Source organism: Vulpes vulpes, chromosome 6, assembly GCF_048418805.1.
Source record: "Vulpes vulpes isolate BD-2025 chromosome 6, VulVul3, whole genome shotgun sequence".
Lineage (NCBI taxonomy): Eukaryota > Metazoa > Chordata > Mammalia > Carnivora > Canidae > Vulpes > Vulpes vulpes.
The window spans coordinates 65,385,783-65,409,421 of NC_132785.1; the positions used below are offsets into that span (position 1 = coordinate 65,385,783).

The 23,639-nt window shown below is 53.3% G+C and overlaps 3 protein-coding genes and 1 pseudogene across 13 annotated transcripts; 2 read left to right on the forward strand and 2 right to left on the reverse strand.

Annotated features, from left to right (window-relative positions):
* Positions 1-26: 26 nt before the first annotated feature.
* Positions 27-8,815, reverse strand: IPO4 (importin 4). Its single transcript, XM_072761255.1, has 30 exons — positions 8,568-8,815; positions 8,397-8,483; positions 8,198-8,277; positions 8,076-8,117; positions 7,507-7,636; positions 7,227-7,406; positions 6,926-6,991; positions 6,720-6,821; positions 6,555-6,638; positions 5,927-6,091; positions 5,785-5,838; positions 5,530-5,639; positions 5,127-5,235; positions 4,835-4,964; positions 4,531-4,644; positions 4,314-4,427; positions 3,961-4,081; positions 3,682-3,793; positions 3,473-3,588; positions 3,284-3,361; positions 3,151-3,208; positions 2,945-3,050; positions 2,659-2,852; positions 2,481-2,525; positions 1,963-2,088; positions 1,646-1,854; positions 1,407-1,539; positions 1,213-1,317; positions 491-560; positions 27-392 (listed from the first exon to the last, which is right to left on the reverse strand). The coding sequence occupies exons 1-30, from the start codon at positions 8,634-8,636 to the stop codon at positions 262-264; spliced, it is 3,240 nt and encodes a 1,079-aa protein (XP_072617356.1). The 5' UTR covers positions 8,637-8,815; the 3' UTR covers positions 27-261.
* A 161-nt stretch (positions 8,816-8,976) lies between these two features.
* Positions 8,977-14,786, reverse strand: TM9SF1 (transmembrane 9 superfamily member 1). 5 transcript variants are annotated; one of them, XM_072761256.1, is made up of 6 exons: positions 14,483-14,786; positions 13,486-13,847; positions 12,215-12,836; positions 11,364-11,549; positions 10,168-10,441; positions 8,977-9,631 (listed from the first exon to the last, which is right to left on the reverse strand). In XM_072761256.1, exons 2-6 carry the CDS (start codon positions 13,828-13,830, stop codon positions 9,238-9,240), a joined length of 1,821 nt encoding a protein of 606 aa, XP_072617357.1. In that variant the 5' UTR covers positions 13,831-13,847; positions 14,483-14,786; the 3' UTR covers positions 8,977-9,237. The 5 variants fall into 5 exon arrangements, with proteins under 5 accessions (XP_072617357.1, XP_025863380.1, XP_025863379.1 ...); XM_026007595.2 differs by lacking the exon at positions 14,483-14,786 and adding an exon at positions 14,161-14,478; XM_026007594.2 differs by lacking the exon at positions 14,483-14,786 and adding an exon at positions 14,124-14,452.
* Positions 14,508-22,764, forward strand: TSSK4 (testis specific serine kinase 4). 7 transcript variants are annotated; one of them, XM_072761262.1, is made up of 5 exons: positions 14,508-14,636; positions 14,940-15,098; positions 21,024-21,266; positions 21,682-22,045; positions 22,485-22,764. In XM_072761262.1, the coding sequence occupies exons 3-5, from the start codon at positions 21,055-21,057 to the stop codon at positions 22,665-22,667; spliced, it is 759 nt and encodes a 252-aa protein (XP_072617363.1). In that variant the 5' UTR covers positions 14,508-14,636; positions 14,940-15,098; positions 21,024-21,054; the 3' UTR covers positions 22,668-22,764. The 7 variants fall into 7 exon arrangements, with proteins under 7 accessions (XP_072617363.1, XP_025863388.1, XP_072617362.1 ...); XM_026007603.2 differs by lacking the exon at positions 14,940-15,098 and having other exon boundaries at positions 14,539-14,636; positions 21,652-22,045; XM_072761261.1 differs by lacking the exons at positions 14,508-14,636; positions 14,940-15,098 and adding an exon at positions 15,508-15,629 and having other exon boundaries at positions 21,652-22,045.
* Positions 18,377-18,921, forward strand: LOC112926542 (large ribosomal subunit protein eL37 pseudogene; annotated as a pseudogene).
* Positions 22,765-23,639: the final 875 nt, after the last annotated feature.

Here is a 23,639-nt window from a genome sequence, read left to right on the forward strand (position 1 = left end):
TATGCTTCCTGCTCTCGGAGCTACTGTTCAAGCAGAAACTGAACTGCCTTTATTAGGGAAGGATGGCAAGAATCCATTTGTATTGTCCGCGGCATAACAGATTGAACCCAGAGACACCCTCCTGAAGCAGCAAATCGGGGCTGAGATTCCAAGTGGGTGTGAGGCCCAGAATCTTTGGTAAGGCGTGAGCTGAAACTGGCCTGAGAGCCAGGCCCGGAGCCTGGCAGACTCGGTTCTCTCTGGCCTGGTTCAGCACCCAGTCTAGGTGAGGCCCAGGACAGCCTGGAGCTCCTGAGCTTTGTCACCAGGCAACGAGCCCAGTGCCAAGTGGAAGCTGTCAGTGTGCTGTCTGGCCAGGAACGTCAGGAGCAGCAGCAGTGCGGCCTTGGTGTCTGGTGGAGAGCGAAGAGGGAGAGATCCGGGGAGGACTGGCCCCCAGACCCCTAGCTGCCCCCCCTCCCCCAGCCCTGCCCACGACCACCACCCTCACCTGCGGGAATCTTGTTGTCAGCCAGAATGAGGCTGCAGATGCGCAGGAGTTCAGGAGCCACATCTACAACCTGTGGGGGTGGGGCAGGAGGGCTGACTCAGGTGCCAGCTCCCCTAGGTCCTGGGACCAGGGTTGAGGCAGGGCCTCCCACTGGGGGATACTTATAGCGTGATATTGATTCATATCCAAGACAACTGAGAAAGCCGAGAAAGACCCATGAAACGTGGGGGGATAATATTTTTTTTAAGGGGCCATATTGTGACCGAAGATAACTAGGTTAGACCCAAAGAAGCCCAGACACTCAGGGGAGGTCCACCATCACAAGTCTCTAGACACAGGACTGTTGGAACCTGAGTCCAGACCTCGCTGGTTGGCACAGACAAATCTCATTCAGAAAGCAGAGCTGCTCTGATTGGAAGAGATGGGGGTGGCCCAGAGATACATATGCTCCATGGAACACAGTCTGAAGGAACCCCAGCGCAGGAAGAAGTCAGCCTAGGGAAGTTGTACCAGGGGGTGCAAATGGCCAGGGAGGATGGAGCCTCCCTGGGGAAAAACACTGTGAGGTGAGAAGAGGCTCCTCCCCTCCCATTTCAGCCCTGGCTGCTAACCCTGGCAGAGTAATGACAAAGTGTCTGAGGGCAACTTAAACTTACTCCGCATCAACTACAAGGGAGGCCAACCCTACCTCTGGCTGGAGCGTCAAGCTCCCTCCCAGTTACCTGGTCAGGGCTGCTCTGATACAGGAAGCTGAAGAGGTGGCCTATAGTGACCCACTCCTCCAAGTCCTCCTTCAGTGGCAGGGCGTGCAGCAGGGCAGCCAGCACCTGGACACAGACATGCCTCAGGCCCCCTGTTCTGTAACCCTTGCACCCCCCTCAGTTTCCGTGCCCTGCTGGATGCCTGCAGCCCTCACCTGAGGCTCTGGTTTCCTGGTGGGACCGGCCATTAGCAGGCGGGCCAGCGCCCCACAGATGTTGTCACGGACCCGATCATGGCGCTCCCGTGCCAGGAGGGGCAACAGAAGCCCCAGCAGCTTGGGGAAGTATCTGGTTCCACAGTCAAGGAACAGGCCCATGGGCAGACATCTTCCATCCCCGAGCCCCAGAGATACTCCCAACCCCACCTGTGCCCCCTCCTGTAAGCCAAGGATACTCCTGAGCAGGGCGGCCGCCGTGCTCTGCCAGCACACCCAGCCCAAAGATGGCATTGCTCCGCACTTCGGGGTCTGCCTCCCGGGCAGTGCTCAATAGCACAGGGAGCAGCCGGGACACGAACTGGGCGGAGGCACCACCCAAGCCCTGAATGGACTCTGCCAGCGTCCCCACTGCGAAGGACTTCTCTGCCACCGTGCAGCCCTGTTTCTGGTGCGGGGAGGAGTGCAAGTCAGGCTGCGACTGGGAAAGAGTGGTGGGCTGGGCACAGGGTGCATGGGCCAAACAGGGTTTGAAGGCAGAGCGTAGAGCACTCACCATCTTGCACAACAGCAATGGTAAGAAGCTGGCAAAGAAGGGGGCAAAGGTGTCTCCCCCCACGGCGGCTGCCAGGGCAGGGATGGCCTCTCCAGCATGCTCTAGCAACATGGCATCGTATTCAGCCTGTGGGCCAGGTCAGGGGCTAGAGCACCAGGGCTGGCTCTGCAATGGTGGCACCTTCCGGATGCTCTGCCGCTGCCACAGGTGGTCCCCAGGGGTTACCCCTGGTTGACAGGACTGGCCCCTTCCAGGCTGGCCTTGTTTGAAGCACAGCTGCTTCTCCTGGTGCACCTACTCTCCCCGCTCTCAGTCCCAGCCACCCGGACCCCCACCTGCAGGAAGCCTCTCCTGAATCTCCGCTGCCTCAGCGGGAGCAGGGGTGCCTCATTTAGAGCCATTACCAACTTTTTAGCAGTTCTGGCTCCCCAAGGCCAAGGCCAGGTACCCTGTCCATCCCTGCCTTGGGGACACTACCCAGACAGCCTGGTCCCACAGTCTGGATTCGCAGCTCTCACCTGGTCCTCCTCCTCCTCCTCCTCGTCAGTGTCCTGACAGGCTGTCTGCAAGAAGGGTCCTTGGCTCAGCTTGGGCTCTCCTGCCCTTCTCATCTCTGAGAGGGGAGGAGGGGGAAGCTGGACCTTTAGCCTCTGACTGTCCCGCCTCCCTGCCCCGCAGCCTACCCACCCCACTCACCTTCCTCTGCAGCACAGCCCTGAGCATGCCACAGAGCTCAGCAAGGCGCCCAGGCGGCTGCAGTGCGAGGTGCCCACAGCCTCGCAGCACGCTAGTCAGCGCCTCCAGCACAGCCATCACCACCTGGCGCTCACGCTCCTCGCTCACCGCCTGTATATAGGACGGTAGCACCCGGGCCAGGGCAGCCTGCAGAGCTGGGGACATTATTGGCTGAGGCCCCGGTCAGGTCCTACCCCTTTCCCACAGCCATCCCCCGTCTCCGGAGGCCCCAGCATCCCCTGCTCACCTGCAGCGTTGGGTTCGGAGGGGCAGCTCTGACAGGCCTTGTGCAGTGCGCAGCAGAACTGCCCTAGGGCCTCATAGGCCGCCTTGCGCACATTCAGATGAGGGCACTGTGGGTCGAGGAGGGGCAGGAAGGGCCTGCCTCATTCATGGCTAACACAGGGCCCCTTGCCCTTGGACCCCACCCACTCCGTCCACCAGCCCCCTCACCTCCAGCAGCTTGAACACTTCTTCAAAGACACTCTCCACGTATGGAAGAAAGGCCACACTGTGGACAGACACACAGCCATGCGGCAGGAGCTCCCAGATGGGGCTCCCGGGATCAGGAAGGGCCGAGGTTTACCTGGTATTCACAGAGATCTCCCCTAGAGCAGCACAGGCGTCTTCCTTCTCATCAAAGAAGGCATTTTCCACGCTGTACCTACAGTAGGGTGGAGAGGCCGCAGTGATTAGGCACCAGTGGGGGCAGGTCCGGCACAGGGCCCTCATCCAAAGCCAGCATTCCTCTGACCAGAAGGGCACCCCTCCGCACCCTGAGATCTCAGAGTCCTCCTCCTCTTCCTCATCCTTGTCCATGAGCTCCTCCTCTTCCTCCCCATCACTCTCATCATCAAATAGAAGGAAGGATCTGCTTCCATCGTACTGAGGCTGGGCAAAAGAGACACAGCAGGGACTCTGGCTCATTTGTCACCCCAGGGCAGCCCTTCCCCAACTGACCCAGCCCACCAGCTCCCAGCTCACCACAATGCCCTCAGTGGAACGTAGTGACAACAGCATGAGGGTGGTGATTTGTGGCAGGTGGGGTGCCAGGCCCTCACCCATGAGCCCTGATAAAGCTGCGAACAGGCTGTACCTGGTGGAGGCAGGTGAAGGCTGTACAGTCCCACCTGTCACAGCCAGACAGAACAGGGAACCCCAGGGACACCCATGTCCAGAAACAGAGGACTGGGTTCCGGGCTTAGGGCTGTGGATCCAGCAGGCAGGGGTAGGAGGCATGAGGCAGGGAGAGGGCTCACTCACGTGCAGCGCCGCAAGTCAGGGTCGTCTACCTGGTCACACAGGCCCAGCCCCAGCTGGCAGCACTCCTCAGCCAGGGGCCTCATGGGCTCTCCCACTGCTCGAGCCAGCACCCCCAGGGTCTCTGTGGAGGCAAGGGCTTGATTAGTACTGGGATGCAATGATGACAAGCCAGACGTGTGCAAGGCCAAGACCTGGGAGACTAAAGTCGGCAGCTCACGGGTGATTCAGGAATCCCACCTATTTCTTAGGTATCCTGGGAAGAGAAGATACTTGTGCCACCCTGGAGTAGATGTCCAGGAACGCCTTGGCCCTTCTCTGGCACCAGGCAGCGTGCCTAAGAGCCCCTTACTCACCCAGGCTCTGGATCTGCACAGGCTGCAGGTCCCCGTGGCCTGCCAACAGGAATTCCCGCAGGTGCTCCATGATGGTGGGGAAGTAGGGCAGTAGGGAGGCCTGGGCAGCTGTGGCTGTGGGACAGATGGAATCAGAGCTGGAGTGGGGATCAATGGGACCACCTGCCACAGGCTCTGGGCAAACCCCATACCCAGCCTCCTGCCTCCTGCTCCTCACCAATGGCCCCCAGGGCGCTCACGGCCAGCTCCTTGGCCCGGGGGCTGCTGGGATTCCTCAGAGGCTGTAACATACACTCCATCAACTCGGGAAGGTAGGGCTGCACTTTAGGACCTGTGGGAAAGGGCATTCCTCTAACACCTAGACGAGGTCTCCTACATTCTAAGCACCCCCTTGTGCCTTGGGCTGACCTCTACCATCCAGCCCAGGGTTCCTCTCCCTACCACAGACAGTGGTTCAAGGGGTTCCATGTCCCACCGCCTTCATCCAGAGCTCTAGCTCTGTCTCCTCCCTTGCAATCTACCTAGGTTCTCCACGAAATTCTCCAGGGCATAGCAGGCTTTTGCAAGGTGGTTTGTGTGCCCGGGAGGCACTGACTTCAAGTAGGCAAGGAGCAGGGGCATCACGTCCCCAGAATAGCTGCTGATATGGGGCTGAGGAGAGAAAGGAGGCTCTGAGTCAGCTGACCAGGGGTGGGCCCCGCTTAAGTGTTAGTGGTGGCAGGGCGAGCTAAAGAGAGGAGGCTGAGGGGAAGCTGGTCCTGGAGATGGGTGGGGACTCTGCCACAGTGACCACCCACATTCAGCCTCACTGACCTGGAGGTTCTCTGAGAACTGGCCCAGGGCAAAGAGCGCAGCGTTGCGCACCACTTGTGATGGGTCCTCCAGGCCTTTGCACACGATCTGCAGCAGTGGGGGCAGCAGTCTGGGTGGGGTGGAACAAGACGATGCAGTCTGAGGGATAGGGCCAGAAAGCCTGAGGCTAAGCCCTCCTCATTTCCCCGGGGGAAACCAAGGCTTTCTCCGTCACCAATCAGTAGGCACCACCCGCTGGTCCCTATAGCTGAGGTGCCTATTTAAATTATCTTTCAAACCAAGGCACTTGAGACTGAGGGGAAACGCTTCTGATAATTAAGTTCCAACAAGACCAGGACCACCATGGACCATGTGGTAGTACTCCCCACAGCCTGCTCTCAATCCAGGGCAAAGGAAGAGGCACCTCTGTCTGATGTGGTCACCAGCTCCATCGGACAGTACAGCCAGCACCAGGAGCCCAGCCTTGCGCTGGTATGGTCTCTCACTCCGCAAGGCTTCTTCCAGCATGGGCATCTAGGGGAATGGTACTCTCCTGAAACCCTGCTGCAGGTCTGCCCAGCCCCGTGGCAGCCGGCCCTCCACATCTGCCAGGGCCCAAACATCTTGAGTGTCAGGAGACTTGGGGTGAAGGGCACCATAAGGACAGGGCCACACTTACCAGCAAGGGACAGAGCTTCTCAGGGGGCAAATGTAGTGCCAGCATGTCCACGACCTGAAAAAAGACAGGAAGACTTTGCAGGACTCCACCTCTGCCCTACAGCTACCTAACGCCCTGTCCCTACCCATGTCCCATATCTCACCTGTACAGCAAAGTGCTTGGGAGTCTCTCCCACCAGCCCAATCTCCAGCTCTTCCTCTTCTGAATCCTGGTCCTCAGGATCCAGCTGGCCCAGGGCAGGCTCGGCAGCCATAATGGGGAAAAGTGTGTGTAGCAAGGGTGGCAGGAGACGATTCTTTAGTAAGGCCTTGAGATGGAAAGGGGAACGGTGTCCCTGAGAATCTGCTCCTGAGATGGAGTCACATTAAAAACTCTAACCTTCAGCTCCTGGGAGGCTCAGTAGGTTAAGCATCCAACTTGTGATTTTGCTCAGGTCATAATCTCAAGGTTGTGAGATTGAGCTCTTCCTTGGGCTTAATGCCCAGCATGGAGTCTACTTGAGATTCTCTCTCCCACTTTCTCTGGCCCTTCCCCTGCTAGTGTGCAAATGGCTCTCTCTCTAAAGTAAATAAATCTTAAAAAAGAAAAAAAAGAAAACAGCCTCCTATGCCACAAAGGGTCCAAGCAGGAAGATTCCCAAACTCCCAGCCAGGAGTTTTGCCAGATCAAGTTTTGAATACTTAAGCATACCCCTGAGATGAACAGAAAGCCAAGGAGCAAGGCAAAGGGTAGAAACGGGTGTGTGGTAATGTACATCAGAGAGTACTTACCTTGCTCTTGACTTTAACCAAGAAAGTGAGGCAGCAGAGAATACGTACGCGTATTGCATCACCCAGAGCCACGTTTCTAGCCACCTGCCCAGAGATGAACTTGAATCAGAGAGAAGCAAGGAAATTCCCAGCAAGCAGCAGAGGTGGCGCTCATCCCTGGCTCACCTCCAGGCAGAATGTGAGGACCTCAGAGAGGTGGGAGGTGATGATGGGCACCTCGGATTCCAGCAATTCATCCAGGGCCTCCACAGCCTCACAGGCCTTTGCCTGCCAGACAGACAAATTATAGGATTACCATGCTCTTTTTTAGTGGACCAGCCGTGTGCTCCTATACTCTCCTTCCAACAGAGCTCTTGCTTAAATGTTCTCACCTCATCTAAAGGGATCAGAGTCTGCATAGCCACAATGAGCTTGGGCACCAACATCCGTGCGAGAGACTAGAGGACAGAAAGCAGAACGCATGCTCATTCATCTCAGGCCCCTAAAGCTGGCAGCTTCCTCAAAGCCTGGACACAGGAGGAGCCCAGGTACAGCCACCCACAGTATCCCTTCTCAACTGTTAGGGAGGACAAATGGCAAAGAAAGAATCTCAAGTATCTCTATATCCTGCAAGGGTGAGGACATGGAAGCCCAAGGCCAGAGAACCAGGGAAGGTGAGGACCCACATCTCACCACATCATCAGTGCCCAGGTAAGGGGCCATGGTGGTCAGAGTGCGCAGGGAGTAGAAGAGGAGCCCAGGAGAGCCCACCTCACCAAGGGTCTCATTCAGAAGCCGAAGGAGCTCCCGGTGGTGGGGTTGGAAGGCCTCAGGTCGGGAGGACACCACCACACTTAGCAGCAAAAGCCCCATCTGTCCAGGTATAGGGGATGAGAGAAAAAAGTTTATATGGTCTATCCAGTCTCTCAGTTCCTCCTTCCCTCCCTCCCAGCCACCAACCATGTGCTCATACCTCTCTCTCCGGGATGTGGGTGCTGTGGGTACTGTGCTGAAGAAGTTGCATGAGCTGAGGCCAGGCTTCCAGGCCTTCCTTTCGAAAAATGGTGGCTGAGAGCTGGGCCAGGCTAAGGCTCACAGAGTGCCTGCAAATAGGAGAGATTCCCCTCCACCCTCAATCACCCTCCAATACCCTCCCCAACACACACTGGACCTGTCTCCATGGGGTGGCCAGGACAGAAACCTCCAAGTGTGGGCAGAGGGTCTTTGCCAAGTTGGGACACATAAGACGATGGCTCATGGGGAGACCAGCAGCAAGGTGGGTATGTAATCTGGTGAGCCTAGTCTCACACTGAATTTCAGTTACATTTTTCTGATTCAGGTTTGGGAGACCACCGTGGCCCATTCTCATGAAATTTACTCTTCAACACAATCTTAGAATCCTTGCTCCACTCTCCGTCTAGAACTGAAATCTTCTCCCCTCCCCAGGCCCTGCCTGGAGCTGAAACGCAAGGCGGAAACCCATAGCGGTCTCAGCCTGGAGTCAGTCAGGATCCCCAGAAGAGGCAGGTAGGCACTACTTACTCAGTCTCCCTCTGAAGGGCGGTCAGGACTAGGGACTTGAGGCTGGAACACAGGTGGCAGGTGTGGGTACCTGGGCCGCCCAGCAGCCGCCCCGCCCCGGCCCCGCCCCCGGCCCCGCCCACCTCTCCCGATGCTCGGCAGCCAGCCGTCGCCAGCGGGTGCTCAGTCGTCTGCGGGTCAGCACGGCCGCGAACTGGCGGATCTGAGGCGAAGAAGCACGCCTGTGAGGGTCCGGCAGGAAGGTGCCGAGCAGGGGGCAAGCCGGGGCTTGACCGGTGGCGTACTATGGGGACGCCTGGCGGGGAGGGGCAGGAGCCTCACCTGAGGGTCGGCCGCCGAGGCGAGCAGGTCGCAGAGGGCGGGCAGGGCGGCCGGGTCCCGAAGAGCGGTCTGGAGCTGCTCGGTGGCCTGGGGGAGATGTCCGGGGGTCAGAGTCGGGCCTTTCCCACCGCCTCCCACTCGCCCCGGCCGGGCCCCCCGCCTGTCCCGTACCCGGCGGATGCGCTCGGTGTCCGGCAGCAGCAGCTCCCGCAGGAGCCGCTCCAGGCCGGCAGGCTCCATGGCAGCAGTCGAGCCGCCGCTCCTGGGCCGGGAGGGGGGAGGGACTGCACGTGGAGGCCCTGAAACCCACTTCCGGCGGAAAAGGCGTTGCTCCGGCCCCTCCCGTCGCCAGGGTGATTCAACTCGTTTCCCACTCGGAGCTCCGGCCTCGCCACTTCCGCCGGCTGCGCCGCGGCCACAGGCCCTGGCAGTGCAGGTTCCCCCAGCGGAGAGTCCCAAGCGCCGCGGAGAACTCGCGTTCCGTGCATTCCGCGGCCGACCGGGCTTTCTACGGAACAGTGCCCTTAACGGCAGGCCTCGAATTCCTATATCCAGACCAAACCCTCCAACTACAGGACCCTTTTTCTTAATAAATTTTATTTTGATAATTGTAAAAAGAAAGATCAGGACCAAGACTAAAGGCAACTTAAAAAGTTCAAATATATACTCCTTATATAATAGAGATTTGTAATTCCAGGCCCTCCCGGGGGAAGGGAGGCCCAAAAGGCAAAGGGGAAGGCAGCAATGCCATCACACAATTCAGCCACTCAATCAGAAGAGATCAATGGGCCCCTGGACGTGAAGAATGGGAGAGAAGTGCAACAGTTTTGCCACCCAAAACTCAGTCCATCTTGAGGTTGACATAGATATAACGGATGAACTTTAGGGAAGAAAAAAAGGAGATGGTGCCTAGCATGAGGAAGAAGACATAACCAGTGAGTAAGGAGTAACCAAAAAACTCTACTGTCTGTACTGCCCCTGACATGTTGGAGCGCCGGGCATAGTAGAAAACTGAGTAGAGGAAGATGAAGAGCCCAGTGGAGCCAACGCTCAGCACAGATCGCCACCACCAGCGGTAATCCTCCCCAGACAACTGGAAGTAGGTGAGTGCAATGGAGATGCAAGCCCCCACGCTCAGCAGGATGGCGAAGACAAAGAAGAGGATGCCATACAAAGTGTACTGTTCCCGACCCCATACTGTGGCAAAGATGTAGTACAGCTCCACAGAGATGGCACTGTGAAGAGAAGAGACAATACACAGCATTAAAGGGCTGTGTGCTGCCAGCACAGTTACCGGGGCACTGTGGAAAAGTGGGTCCACTCCACTCCCTGCCCTGGAGTTCCTGGCTTGCTGGGGACTCCTCCACCCATGACTAGCTGTGTTCATCTCAAGAATATCTTCCCTAATCTGTTGAGAGCAAGGATCTTGTCCGTTTTATTTTCTGCTGTATTATTCGCCTGGCACTAAAGGTACTCAGCAAATTGAATGAGCAATCATATGGGCTTCAAGCCCCACATGGTGCTTGTGGACACTAATGTCAGAAACCAGAAAGGTGGTGGAAGGAGCAAAGTCTCTGGAGAGCTTTCTAAGTGAGACAGCCTCATCTGTTTGAACTAATTCAAGCTGAGTCCTGCTTGGAGCTAGGAGAACCCATTTAATGATCTCTAAATGGTACAGCTAAACCAGGGATTATCACTCTTATTGGGTTAGGATACTGGGGAAAGAAAAGCCAGGAACCTAAGTGATGGCCATGGCCTAAAGGGAGGATACCTGAAAGGCAGGAAGCCTCCAACAGTCATGTGGATGAGCGTAGACTTGTACCAGGGCTGGGGTGGGATTTCCCGGGCGATGTTCTTGGTGCGACAAGGTGCATCAAAGGGGCTAGCATTGTTCTTCCCGAAGATGCCTCCAATGACAGTGAGGGGAAAGCCCACCAGCAGCCAAACCGTCAGAAGCAGCAGGATGGTGGTGGCTGGCAGAGCCTGTGTCGAACCATTAGCCCAATGCACCGAGTTCACCACACTCCACGTCAGGAAGAAAGGCACTGCAGGGACGGGCCCCCAGAAGGTGGGTCAGCAGGAGCTACATCCCCTGGGGCTACCCACTCAGATTAGACCTAACAGGAGATGGGTGAAGCATCCTGTTCCCAGGCAGACCTCACCCTTCCACACCTCGTTTCCTGTTCCTTATCTTACCAGCATCCCCTCTCCCATCTGTTATCATTAAGGATCAAGGCAGCTGTTACATGATGATCTAAGAGTAACACAATCCACCTGCCTCCAAGGGCCTATCCTGCTGTGGCATCAGTGATTCCTAGAATGAGACGTTCCTTTGGATTAAGGCCTTGCTTTCAGAAAGCCCTGGCTCAAACATAAATGTGATGGGATATATATCAGACAGTTAGGATTGGGAACACAAAAAGCTTCAGAATGCACATTATTACTGCCTTTGAGAAGACAACCTGGCTTGTAAGGCTACAATCGGGTAGCCACCTCCAAATAAAGTTTTTTTTTTTTAAAGAGGGAGTATCACAAAGTTAAGTTCCAGAAGGAGTATTATTTCACTCTTAATAATGGTCAAGAACACAGGTTCTCGGGACAGACTGGGTCTGAAACTTGCTTCACTCCCTTTTAGGAGAGTAATCTCAGGCAAATCACTTAACCAGCATGAAGTTCAATTTCCTCATCTGTAAAATGGGGACAATATTGCCTACCACACAGGGTTACTGTGGGGATTAAATGAGATAAAGCTACGTTGGATGCTTACCATGCTAGAACATTTTAAGGACTTAATTTGTGACTATGCAAAAGGAATGCATTCTTGTCTTTTGCATGGTTTTCTTGTTTCTTTTGCCCATGTTTATTCCCTTAAAGCCTTACTCTAACTTTGTCCCAGGTTCCACAATGTATTCTAAGCTTCTCAGTCGGCCCACCAGGCCAGCCCACCAAGGAAAGGGCAGTCCTCACCAGAGAAGAGGCTGGTGGTTAGAATGATGTTCCACACCCAACGCTCGCCTCCAATCTGCCGGTAGAAGTGGCTGGACACGTAGCCAGAGATGCAGCAGGTCAGGGCATACAACAAGATGGCTGCCGAGTTAATGGCCCCATGACGGTGCACATTGAACATGCCCAGCAGCGCCATGACAATAATGCCTGCAGGGTGGTAGTGGAAAGCCTGTGTCAGGTCTCACCTGTCGTTTTTCTGGCAACTTCAGAGGAATCAGACCCTTTCGCCCAGACCTAAAGTCTCCAGGAAGACAGTATAGTATCCCCTAATTCTGTTGTTTGGCAAACCCACAATGGAATATACACATCTGGGCAGCCCAGGTGGTTCAGCGGTTTAGCGCCGCCTTCAGCCAAGGGCATGATCCTGGAGACCCGGGATTGAGTCCCACATTAGGCTCCCTGCGTGGGGCCTGCTTCTCCCTCTGCCTGTGTCTCTGCCTCTCTCTCTCTCTCTCTCTCTCTCTCTCCCTCTCCCCGTCTCTCTCATGAATAAATAAAATAAGATAAAAAAGGAATATACACACCCTTTCTTTTTTTTTTCTTCCAATTTGCTTTCACACCTAGCATGGAGCCCAAAGCAGGGCTTGAACTCACGACCCTGAGATCAAGGCCTGAGCTGAAATCGAGTTGGACACTGAACCGACTGAGCCACCCAGGTGATCCTGTACACATCCTGTCGGACCCTGCCACACCACCCCTTAGGTATGCCCCTCACCTTGGACAGAAGAGAAGATCTGTAGATCTTTCCAGAACAAACCACCTCCTTAGTTCTACCCCTTGAGAGAAATCCCTGATTAATTTTATCACCTCACCAGTGCCAAGGGCCAGGAACTGGGCACCCACACCAAGCACAGCACAGAGCAGACCACGGTATGGAGGGAATCGGAAGACATCTGTGTGGATAATTTTCCAGCCATTGTCACCTTGGTCAAAATCATCACCAGAACCTGCAGATGTAGTCTCCTCGTCCAAGTTGTATCGAGCCAGGTCGTTTCGAAGCACACGCATAAGAATGACAGCCACAAAACCCACCAGTAAAAACACAAGCACCATGGAATTGATGATGGACAACCAATGGATTTCCAGTGTTCTGGGAAAGAAACCACCATCATCACCACGGCGCCTGTCACTCCGACGCTCCACTGAAGTCTCAGACCAGCGCACACTGTAGGTGTGGGTGAGGCCTAAGAACTCATCAGGTCGCAACCCATCTAAGCTATGGGGCTTGACATCCCTCACAGAAACGTTGGCAAATATAATTCGATCTCCATGGAATTCTAGGTGGAAGTCCAAATGGGTCCAGAGCCCTATCTTGTGGCTGTGAGGCAGGAAGCCACTCTCCTCCATGTAGCCCACAAAGCCACGGATTGGCAAGTCGTCCACTACAAATTCAAAGTAGTAGAGTTCCTCAATGGCCTGGCGCAGTTGTTCCACCTACAAAGAGCAAGTCAGGAGTCAGACAAAGCCTCCCAGCCATAGGGTTAGAGAAAGATTTCACTACTGACATTTTGGGCCAGATAATTCTTTACTGTGGGGAGCTGTCCTGTGCGTTGTAATATGCACCATCCCTGGTTTCTTCCCACTAGATGTCAATAGCAGCCCCTTACCCCCACCCCCCATGGTAACAATCAAAATGAGCTCCACACATTGCCAAATGTCCGGGCAAAAGATGTAGAAAAAGGAGAAAGGCAAGGTGTAAGGAGGTCTGGGTAGACTAAAGAGTAAGTGCCCTAAGAGTGTAAAGGAGCTAGTTAAGAAAGCCAAGAGGTAGGTATGGAAGGAAGCAACTATGCAGGAGTGACAGCTGGACCTTGTTACCAACAGAGCAGCTTGGAGTCAGGAGCCCTGGGCTCGAGTATCACTTCTCCAATTCAATATCCATGTGTCTTGGAAGTCACTTTTGAGCAAGTATGTTTCTTCCTCAACTGAATGCAAATAATATCACCTGTCCTGCCTACCAGTGGGGTTGTAGAAATCAAGTCAGCCCATTTCCATAGAGATGCTCTAAAACCATAAATTGTAAGGCACGGTTATTAGTTCCTGGGAGGGAGAGCTAAGTGCTCGCCAATGTGGAGTGGCTAACCTGTGCAGAACTGAGCTGCATGTGGCACAGAATTCTTTTCTCCACATTCTCCCGAAAGCGGATCTCGTACAGAGATTCGGCCATTCGGTCCCCATCCAGCACTTCACCCAGGCTAAGGCTTTTGTGACGGATCTTCTCAGGGCAGCAGACCGGAAGCTGATAGTAGTGGTAAGTCTCCTGAGGGTTGTGGTAGGGTCCCACTTTATTGACATAGAGAATGACGGGGTCACCGGTCTTGTAGTGTGTCACACCTTCCACCCGCGGCTCCTGGCCTCTGCCCAGCAGCAGTATCAGGAATGGCAGCCACTGGCAGCTCCAACTCCGCGGGGGCCCTAGGACTGTCATCCTTAAGGCGGTGGAACCTGTTTGGGGGAATCCTGCAGTTATGAAAACCAGGGATCAATTCCGGACGCCCCAGGTCAGGTCCTTCGAAACGAAGCCCCAGGGCTCCAATTTCTCCCCTTGGCCTCTACACCCCTCCCTCGAGAGGCGCCTCCGCCGACCCCCACACAGTGCTGTCTCTCCGTGCTCCGCTGCTCTCATCCTGTCGATCTGGGGTCCCCGTCCAGCAGCCCGCCTGCCCGGGACCTCCCGCGCGCCCCAGCCTGTTTCCATGGCAACGCCACGCGGCCTCGCACCTCGGGCACCTTCCCGCGGCACCCCCGGGGTCCTCACCGCACGGGTAGGGCTGGCCTCCGCGGCCCGTAGCTGCCCTTGGGCTCCTACCCGGGTCTCCCCGAGAGCGGCGCGCTAGCTGCGGCCGGGAGAGGACCTGACGACCGCCCGCCCCGGGGTTGGCCGCCGCAGTGCCTGTTCGCAGCGGCGGGAGCCACACCACGCGGGACACCACACCCGGCCCAGGAAGCGCTCGCGGACGAGCCTTCTCCCCCGGGAGCCCGGCCCAGCTCTGGAGAGCCCCCAAGGCTCGGCTAGCCCGCCCCGCGGCGGGGGACCCTCCCGGCGATCTGCAGAGCGACCCAGGACACGTCAGTCTTACCACTTCCGCCTCACCGGGAGGGGTCCTCGGCCCCGCGGGAAGCTCCTCTCCCGGAGCCTAGAGGGGACCACGCCTCCGCCGCTGCGGCCGCGGCGCTTCTCCGGCGGGGGCTACGGCTGAGGCCTGGCTGCGAGGACGCGGACGACCCTTCGGGGTAAGTCGCCGCCAGACCGCCCGCCCGTCCCTGGCAAGACTTGGGCACGGGCGGAGGCCGGGGAGCCGTAGCCCGGTGGGTGGCTGGGCCCACATCTAGCGGACGCCCCGGAGCATTTGCCGGCTGAACCAATGGGACTGGCCACCGACCGCAGAGGGCGAGCTCTGGGGGGCGGTTCGTGCCCCCAACCCGGGCGGGGCTGAGACTTTGGGCGTCACTGTGCTAGGGCTGCGCGACAGTCCAGGCAGGGGTCCTGGAGTCTGGATCTCACCTCACTGCTTCTCTCCCAACCCGTCACGAAAGGCCTCCCGCCGAAAAATAAGTACGTAAGTAAGAATATCTTGCCGAGGCTGCAGCGGAGGCCTTCCTGTTCCTATAATGACCGTCCCATGTTCGAAGATGGCAAGCCTGAGCCCGGTCTGGTGCTGAGGCACGCAAACAGGGTGTCAGCCCTTTTATCCGGTGAGTTGGGCAGCCTGACACGCTTATTGTTACTTTCAGGTTAAGAATCGTGGCATACGTTCGACTCTTTCGATGTTTTTGTTCGTATTTATCCGTTATGTGTTTGGGAATTTTGTATTGCAGATTATCCTGTCCTGGAAAAGTTTACACTTGTCCGTCGCCGCTATTTTTTTTGAAATTTATGTATTTATTCATGAGAGACACAGAGAGGCAGAGACACAGGCAGATGGAGAAGCTCCCTGTGGGGAGCCTCCGCTATTTTTTTTTAAAGGTTTCTTTTTTATTTATTTATAGAGACAGAGAAAGAGGGGCAGAGACACAGGCAGAGGGAGAAGCAGGCTCCATGCAGGGAGTCCGACGTGGGACTCGATCCCGAGTCTCCAGGATCACACCCCAGGCCGCAGGCGGCGCTAAATCGCTGCGCCCCTGGGGCTGTCGCGTCTCCGCTATTTTAAGGGGATGAGCCTTTAGGGGAGTTTCGAAGATCAGACCCAGGGCAGTGACTTCCGTTTGGCCACGTGGGGGCAGCATGTAAGTATGGAGACTTAAGGTTCCCTTTGCCTGGGGAAAGTGGTACAAGGGAAAAATCACAAGTGGCTTCAGGCCTGAAAAGTCCTCCATTTACCCACTTCTGACCTCTCTGCCCCAACCCTCCTCCCTGGCGGAGGAGGAGGTGAGGTTCCAGGAAGTAGGAGATGGGAGTTTTTTAGATAACCAATGAGTTTTGTAATTATAAAAGTAACTTAAAGAAGCCAGAAATCTGGGACCCTTTCTCACTTATTCCCTGGTCCCACCCCCCAGCCTCCTTGGATCATCGCCACTTGGCCCCCTGCTGCTTATTTCCTTAATATCTTCCAAATACTTGCCTTCCCTGGCTGCCTTGGTTCAGGTCCCATCCTCTCACTTAAATTACCATAGTAAGCCACCTTGCTAGTCTCCTGGTCACCTCTGCTCTTGGATCCATTTTCCACTCTGCTGCTGTAAAGATTCATATTTATACACACACTATATATATTATTTCCTGCAACAGTGGCTCTCAAATCTTGGTGTGCATCAGATTCAGCTAGAAGCTTATTAAAAACAGAGAGACCAGGGCACCTGGATGGCTCAGTGGTTGAGCATCTATCTGCCTTTGGCTCAGGGTATGATCCCGGGGTCCTGGGATCGAGTCCCACATCAAGCTCCCTGCATGGAGCCTGCTTCTCCCTCTGCTTATGTCTCTGCCTCTCTCTCTGTGTCTCTCATGAATAAATAAACAAGATCTTTAAAAAACAAAACAGAGACACCTAGGTCCACCAGAATCAGGATCTTAGAGGAGGAGGTGACTGGGCATCATTATTTTTTTAACAGGCTCTGACTTTGATAATTTTAACCAAAATTTGACCATGAGTACATAGGATAAACTCTAAAAAGCGTGGTATATGAGGCCTGTCAGACCTGGATCTTTATTACTTCTCCAGGTACCTTACCTTTTGGAACCCTTCCTGTATTCAGATTAGAATCTTGAATGCAGGGATGCCTGGGTGGATCAGTGGTTGAGCATCTGCCTTTAGCCCAGGGTGTGATCCTGGGTCTGGGGATCGAGTCCCACATTGGGCTCCTTGCAAGGAGCCTGCTTCTCCCTCTGCCTATGTCTCTGCCTCATTCTCTCTGTGTGTCTCATGAATAAATAAAATCTTTAAACAAACAAAAATGAATCTTGAATGCCATGTTTTCTCAAGCCTGCAAGCCTCATATAGTTCCCTCTGCCTAGACTGCCCAGTCTACCATTCCCTGCTTACCTGCCCAGAGACTCCTCTTGAACAGTGCAAATGCCTCCTCCATAAAGCCTGCCTTTACATCTTCCAGTCTTTGTTTATAGCACTCTTAATCTCACTGTACTGTTATTTTACTTATTTGTCTGTCTTCCTTGTTAATTACTAAGTACTCACAAGAAGACTATAATTTATCCATCTTGATATCTTTAGGACTTAGCAGTGTTTTTGTATAAAGTAGGCAGCTTAATACACGTTTCATGCATGAACTGGTTTACCTCCTAGACATGATGAGGGACAGAGCTGCCACCAAGCTACCTACATCTCCAGGGGCCAGCTACCTATCCAGAGGAGCAGGAGATGGGCAGGGCTGGGTGGGCCTCCTTACCATGGTGTGCCCTGGACAACTTATCTTGGTCGTTTGAGAATGTACATCTAGCTTCTAACAAACTTTGAAACCATCCTGCCAGCAGGAGCAGCAGGCTGTCAGATAGGAATTTACCAGTAGCCTATGGCATAATCCATACCATACCAAACTCCATAAATGGAGTTGAGGTTTTTTGTTTGTTTATTTTGGAGGGGGAGAGATAGAAATAAATCTGATTTTTCTCTTGTTCTTTTCCCTGCGTGCCCCCCCTCACCCTGTACACACATAGTCTTTAAATCCAGGTAACTGGGCAGCCTGGGTGGCTCAGTGGTTTAGCACTGCCTTCGGCCTAGGGCATGACCCTTGGAGACCCAGGGTCGAGTCCCATGTTGGGCTCTCAGCACGGAGCCTGCTTCTCCCTCTGCCTGTGTCTCTGCCTCTCTGTCTCTCATGAATAAATAAATCTTTAAAACAACAACAACAAAAAATCCAGATAACCCCTCTATCAAGAGACCACAATCTCTTGTTCTCTCATTCCCTCCAAACTTGTTCTTCCGTTTCACCGAGACCTACAACCCCTCCTTTTGTCCCTTTGGACTTTTTCTAGCTTGTGTTTCTAACCCATGCAGCTGACTCTGTATTCTATCATTTCAACTACATTCTTGCCTGTGTTCTTGATGCCTCTCTTCCATTATTCTTTCTTCCCAGCTGCCAAGGGAAACCTTCATCTTGGGTTCATCGGCCAATATGCAAGCACCTATACCCAACATGCTAAAAAAATCTTAACACTGTGTTAAAATCATGTGTCTATAAATTGTGTTTTTAACCTCATTTGGACCCCCCAATGCTGCCCAGTGATCCTGCTCATTTTCCGGATGAGCTCTCTTCCATTTCTCCACAACCCATTCTTCTCAAACCTCTGACTTCATCTCCCTCTTCTGCTCAGTTGACCTCCCTTACAGCCCCAGTGAGATATGCAAGCAGAAAAAAACACAATTACAGACACTACGTTAGATGCTGTGACAGAGAAAGTACTGGGGCTCTGGGATTACCCAGAAAGGAGGAACATCCAGTTTGAGTTTGAGTGGTCAGCAAAGGTGTCCTTAAAACAGCTCAGAGCTAAGCCCTGAAGGGAGAGTCAGGGTCCGCCAAGACAGAGGGAACAGCAGTGAAGGACAAGTGATTCTGTTTGGCTGGAGCATTACATGTATCTTAAGAGATAAAATTGGAGAGATGTTGAAGCCATATAAAATAATTTGGGCTTCTCTTTGGGGTCGGCCGTGGAAACAAGATGACGAAGGGGACATCATCATTTGGAAAGCATCGCAATAAGATGCACACGTTGTGCTGCCAGTATGGCTCTAAGGCCTGCCACCTTTAGAAGTCCACTTGCGGCAAGTGTGGCTACCCAGCCAAGCGGAAGAGAAAGTATAACTGGGAGTGCCAAGGCTAAAAAACGAAATACCACTGGGACTGGTAGAATGAAGCACCTGAAAATTGTATACCGCAGATTCAGGCATGGATTCTGTGAAGGAACGACACCTAAGCCCAAGAGGGCAGCTGTTGCAGCATCCGGTTCATCTTAAGGATTTCAACGATTAGTCAAAATAAACGTTCTGGTTTAAAAAAAAAAAAAAAAAAAAAAGAATTTGGACTCGATCCTGAGGAGAAAGGGGAGGCAATGAATTGTTTTAGGTGGAAATAAAACCAGTGTTATGCCTTGGAGTTCAGGGTGAAGACCTGAGGGGAACAAAAAGCTTGCTAGAGTGATCGGTTGATGGAGGTTTGACCTAAGACAGTGGCAGCTGCTCTGAGATCCCAGAATGTATTATGAAAGATAATTAGGAGGGAGAAGAGGTGACAGATTGGATGTAGGGGCTAAGGCAGACAGAAGGGTCTAGGATGACACCTGGGTGTGTAAATTGAAGCAATGAGTATAGAACTTAACAGAGAAAGTCTAGAGCAAGAACCTAAAGAGTTCAGTTTTGGACAGGGTGAGTTTAAGATACTTGAGGAAGACATGTCCATGTGCTGTCCAGTGAGCAACTGGTGCTGGAACTCCAGGGGACATCTGGGATAGAGATGAGATTAGGAGCAGTCAGCATTGATGTAATGTTGGGAATGGGTGAGATCCTAATGGGAGGACATAAAGCTTTGAGGAAATAAGGCCTGTGGTAGAACCTTCAGGATATGCTGGAGGGACAGATAAAGAAGATAAAGCTCCAGGGAAGTCTGAGGAATGGCTAGAAGGATAGGAGTAAAACTATAGAACTTAGGGTCATGGAAAGCAAGACAAGAATGCATTTCAGGGTTCACAGGTGGAGTCTATTACACCCCTTCGATCTGAGAGATCCTTGTAACCCTGTAACTGTCTTTACTTGTAGAAGTGAGGTTTTGCAACTTTGGAGTCTAGGCTTCAGGTGACCATGCAATTTCTCTTTTTTTTTTTCCTCTTAAAATTCAGTGCTATTATGTCAAAGAACTCTGGCTAGTCCACTGGATAGTGAGACCATATACAGCAGAAACAAGCCATCCCAATTAAGATGAGGCCACCAGAAGAACCAGCCACTGAGCCCACCTCAACTTGCAAAAGAAAAAAAGAAAAAAGGCAGTTGCTTTAAGCCAAGAAAAAAAAAAAATCACTTAAGGTTAAGATTCGTTAGAATAGGCTTCTCCAACACCTTGTAAGTCTCTGTAATATCCTCACACGTGTTTCTCATGCTGGAGAATACACTCTAGGAGCAGAGGGTCTCTGTTGGCGTTCTGGGCTATTTTGGCCCAGTACTCGCACACTGCCTGGCACACAGTGGGTGTTCCATAAACGTGGATGGTTGAAGGGACTAGATCTTGGCCGGGGCAGGGGGGCGGGCATCTCACCAGGTTGCAGAGGTTGCCTCCAGGAATATATTCCACAGTGCACTTCATTCTCAAGCCTCGTGGCCAAGGGCACAAAGAAGGTGAATTGTGAGGTATATGGAACACAGGACCTTGGGAGTTCCGTAACCAGGAGGAGAAAGAAGTAACAACAGCTAGTGGGAACAAAAAAGAACTGCTGCTCCCTTCATCCCCCTCCACGTTCCTAGTGGAGAGTTGAGCCCAGCACCCCAGACTCGCGTGACTATATAGGCAAGCATTTGGAGACTTAACTTTACTTTGGTATCCTAGCCCTCAGTAGCTCAAGGTTGGCTTTCTGAGCAGATAAATAGGCTTTTAAGTAGCAAAGTTCCCTGCTCTCAGCAAGCCTGACACCATGGGGAAGGGAGACACCTTGGAGATAGCACCAACCCCCTCTGCCTACCGCTCTGTAATGGAGGAGTACGGTTACGAGATGGGCAAGGTCATTGGCAATGGCTCCTATGGGACCGTGTACGAAGCTTACTACACAAAGCAAAAGGTCATGGTGGCTGTCAAGATCATCTCAAAGAAGAAGGCCTCTGAGGACTATCTTAACAAGTTCCTGCCCCGTGAGATACAGGTTGGAAAGGGGGCTGGAAGAGGGAACTCATACTGAGTTGCTAAAGACTTCTCAGAAAAGGGTAGGGTCAGGAAGCGGGCGAGCCAGCACACCTGCTCCCTCCCCCACAACCAGGGCTGAATGTCTTACTGAGCAGCAGGAAAAGGACTCCATGTAAATTCAACCTCTTTCCATTCACCCACAGGCCCTCACAAAGTAAAAGTCCAAAGCATAAGGTTCACCCACAGCCCACCAGCCCTCTGGAATTTAATCCTTTTGCATGGTTCTAAGTAGGTTAGCAGTGGGATGGCAGGAGGGCTGGGAGCACAGCCAGGGTTCTCCCTTCCTAGGTTTGATGGATCCCTCTTCTGGGGCCAGGTAATGAAGGTCCTGCGGCACAAGTACCTCATCAACTTCTATCAGGCCATTGAAACCACATCCCGAGTATACATCATTCTGGAGCTGGCTCAGGGTGGTGATGTCCTCGAGTGGATCCAGCGGTACGGGGCTTGCTCTGAGCCCCTTGCTGGCAAGTGGTTCTCCCAGATGACCCTGGGCATCGCCTACCTGCACAGCAAGGGCATCGTGCACCGGTGAGGGCACGGCCACCCAGGCTGGGGCCTTTGGGCTCTCAAGGGGGTATCATGCATGTCTCCCACTTTCTTCCCTTTTTTTCCCCCTCCCTCAACCTTCCTGGGTTATCTAGGCCTATTCATCCCCTCTATTTTAATGCTTTGCTCAAGAACGTTTATGTAGCAACCCTCTGTGAGCACAGCACTCTATGAAGTACAATGATGAGCCCCAGCGGTCCTCAGGTACCCTCCTCTCTCACCTCGCGGCTCTGCTCACAACTCCACAGCTCCTCCCTCTCTACCTTGTGTCCTCATGACTGTGCCTCTCTCCCACTCTGCCTTTCCACCTCTAGCCTCTGACCCCTGGCCCTTCAGCTCCCGGTCTAATACTGAGCCCTCTTCCCAGCCTGACCCCCAGCCTTTCTGCTGCTGGTAGGGACTTAAAGTTGGAGAACCTGTTGCTGGACAAGCGGGAGAACGTGAAGATCTCAGACTTTGGCTTCGCCAAGATGGTGCCTTCTAACCAGAGAATGCATAGTAGCCCTTCTTACCGCCAAATGAACTGCTTTACCCACCTCAGCCAGACCTACTGTGGCAGCTTTGCTTACGCATGCCCGGAGATCTTGCTGGGCTTGCCCTACAACCCTTTCCTGTCTGACACCTGGAGCATGGGCGTCATCCTCTACACTCTAGTGGTCGCCCGGCTGCCCTTTGATGACACCAATCTCAAGAAGCTGCTGAAAGAGACTCAAAAGGAGGTCACTTTTCCATCTAACTACTCCATCTCTCAGGAGTGCAAGGTGCTGGCTCCCCCAGGAGGGCTGAGGCCTTGGGGATAACCTACAGGGAGGGAATACCCATCCTAGGAGTCCCCACCCTGGGGGAGGCTCTTCCCCACCAGAGCAATCTCACACTTGAGCCCCTACCCTAGAGTAGTTGCTGAGGAGGGAATTAAAGGGCTACCCCTGGGCGTGTGAGGGATAAGCAGGTTTCAGCCTCTTGTCTCTTTAGGCCAGGAGGGGATTATGTAAGCGTTTTCCCCCAGGGAACCCTTCCTTCCCTTCTCCTCCAAGGAGATAGATAAATGCCAGGCTCTTCAAGATAAAATCAGGGCCATACCCCCTTTCACCAGAGTGGTGTGATGGGCTATCTTGCTTCTCTCCCAGGTCCAACAGCTAGTTGCCTGTGTGGCACAATGGGGGGCAAGCTCAGCCAAGACCTCTCTCTCCTCTGCCCTAGAACCTGGTCCTCCAGACACTATGCCAAGCCACCAAGCGTGCCACCATCCTGGACATCATCAAGGATCCTTGGGTGCTCAAGTTCCAGCCTGAGCAACCCACCCATGAGATCAGGCTGCTTGAAGCCATGTGCCAACCCCCCAGCACCCCTAATCGGCACCAATCCTTGGAAATCAACACCTAAAAGTGGTTGAAAGGGGGTTGAGAGAGGAGCAAAGCGGGAGGGTCTGGGGCTAAAAATATTTTATACCAATAATAAATCTATTTCTGATTTAGTTTTACTAGCTGGGGTCAAAGACATTCTTTCCTCAGGGGAACCTTAGCAAGAAACACTACTGAGGGTAAGAGGTGGATTTCTAACCAGTCTGGAACCAGCCATATTGGCACCTGTGAAGTCCACGTGGTAATTCACAATGTAGCACATATGCAGCTCATGGGAGAGAGGGTGCTGGGATGAACACCCACTTTTGGGAAGCTTCATTATTCTGGCTAAGGAAATGCTCACTATTTTGTATCTATGTGCATTCTAAATGTTCAAGTAGGGGGGTAGAGGCCCTGGCTGCTGTTTGGTTATGGCTCTATCTCTGTTTACTGTCCAAAGGGATGGCAATATTCTCTTTGAAGAACAAATATCAGGGGTATCAAGATGTGTGATGTATCTTGGTTCCTGCTCCCTCCTCCAAGTAGTTGTTTCACTACTGAAAAAAATCCCAGTGAATCATGGCCCCTCAACTAGTGCTCGTAGAAACAAACGACAAGGGCGCATGGGTGGCACAGGTGGTTGAGTGTCCTGAGCTGAAAAGCTCAGGGTCATTGGATGGAGCCCTGCATCAGGCTCTGTGCTCAGCAGGGAGTCAGCTTGGGGTTCTCTCTTCTTCCCCTGCCCCTCTTGCTTATGAACGCATGTACTCTCTCAAAATAAATAGCTAAATCTTAAAAAAAAAAAAAAAAAGTTCAAACCAAGCCAGAACCATGGGTTCTGAGTAAAGGAAAGCCAGTTGCTCCTTTATCCCCATATTGTCCCTCCCTTTCCTAAAAATGGGCTTTGCAAAAGGAAAATGAGTTCCTTTTGGGCCATCTTGGCAGAGGCATGATTGGGGGAAAGCAATGAAAGAGGACTCAGAGACAGTTCTATACAGTTCTAAGATAAATAATA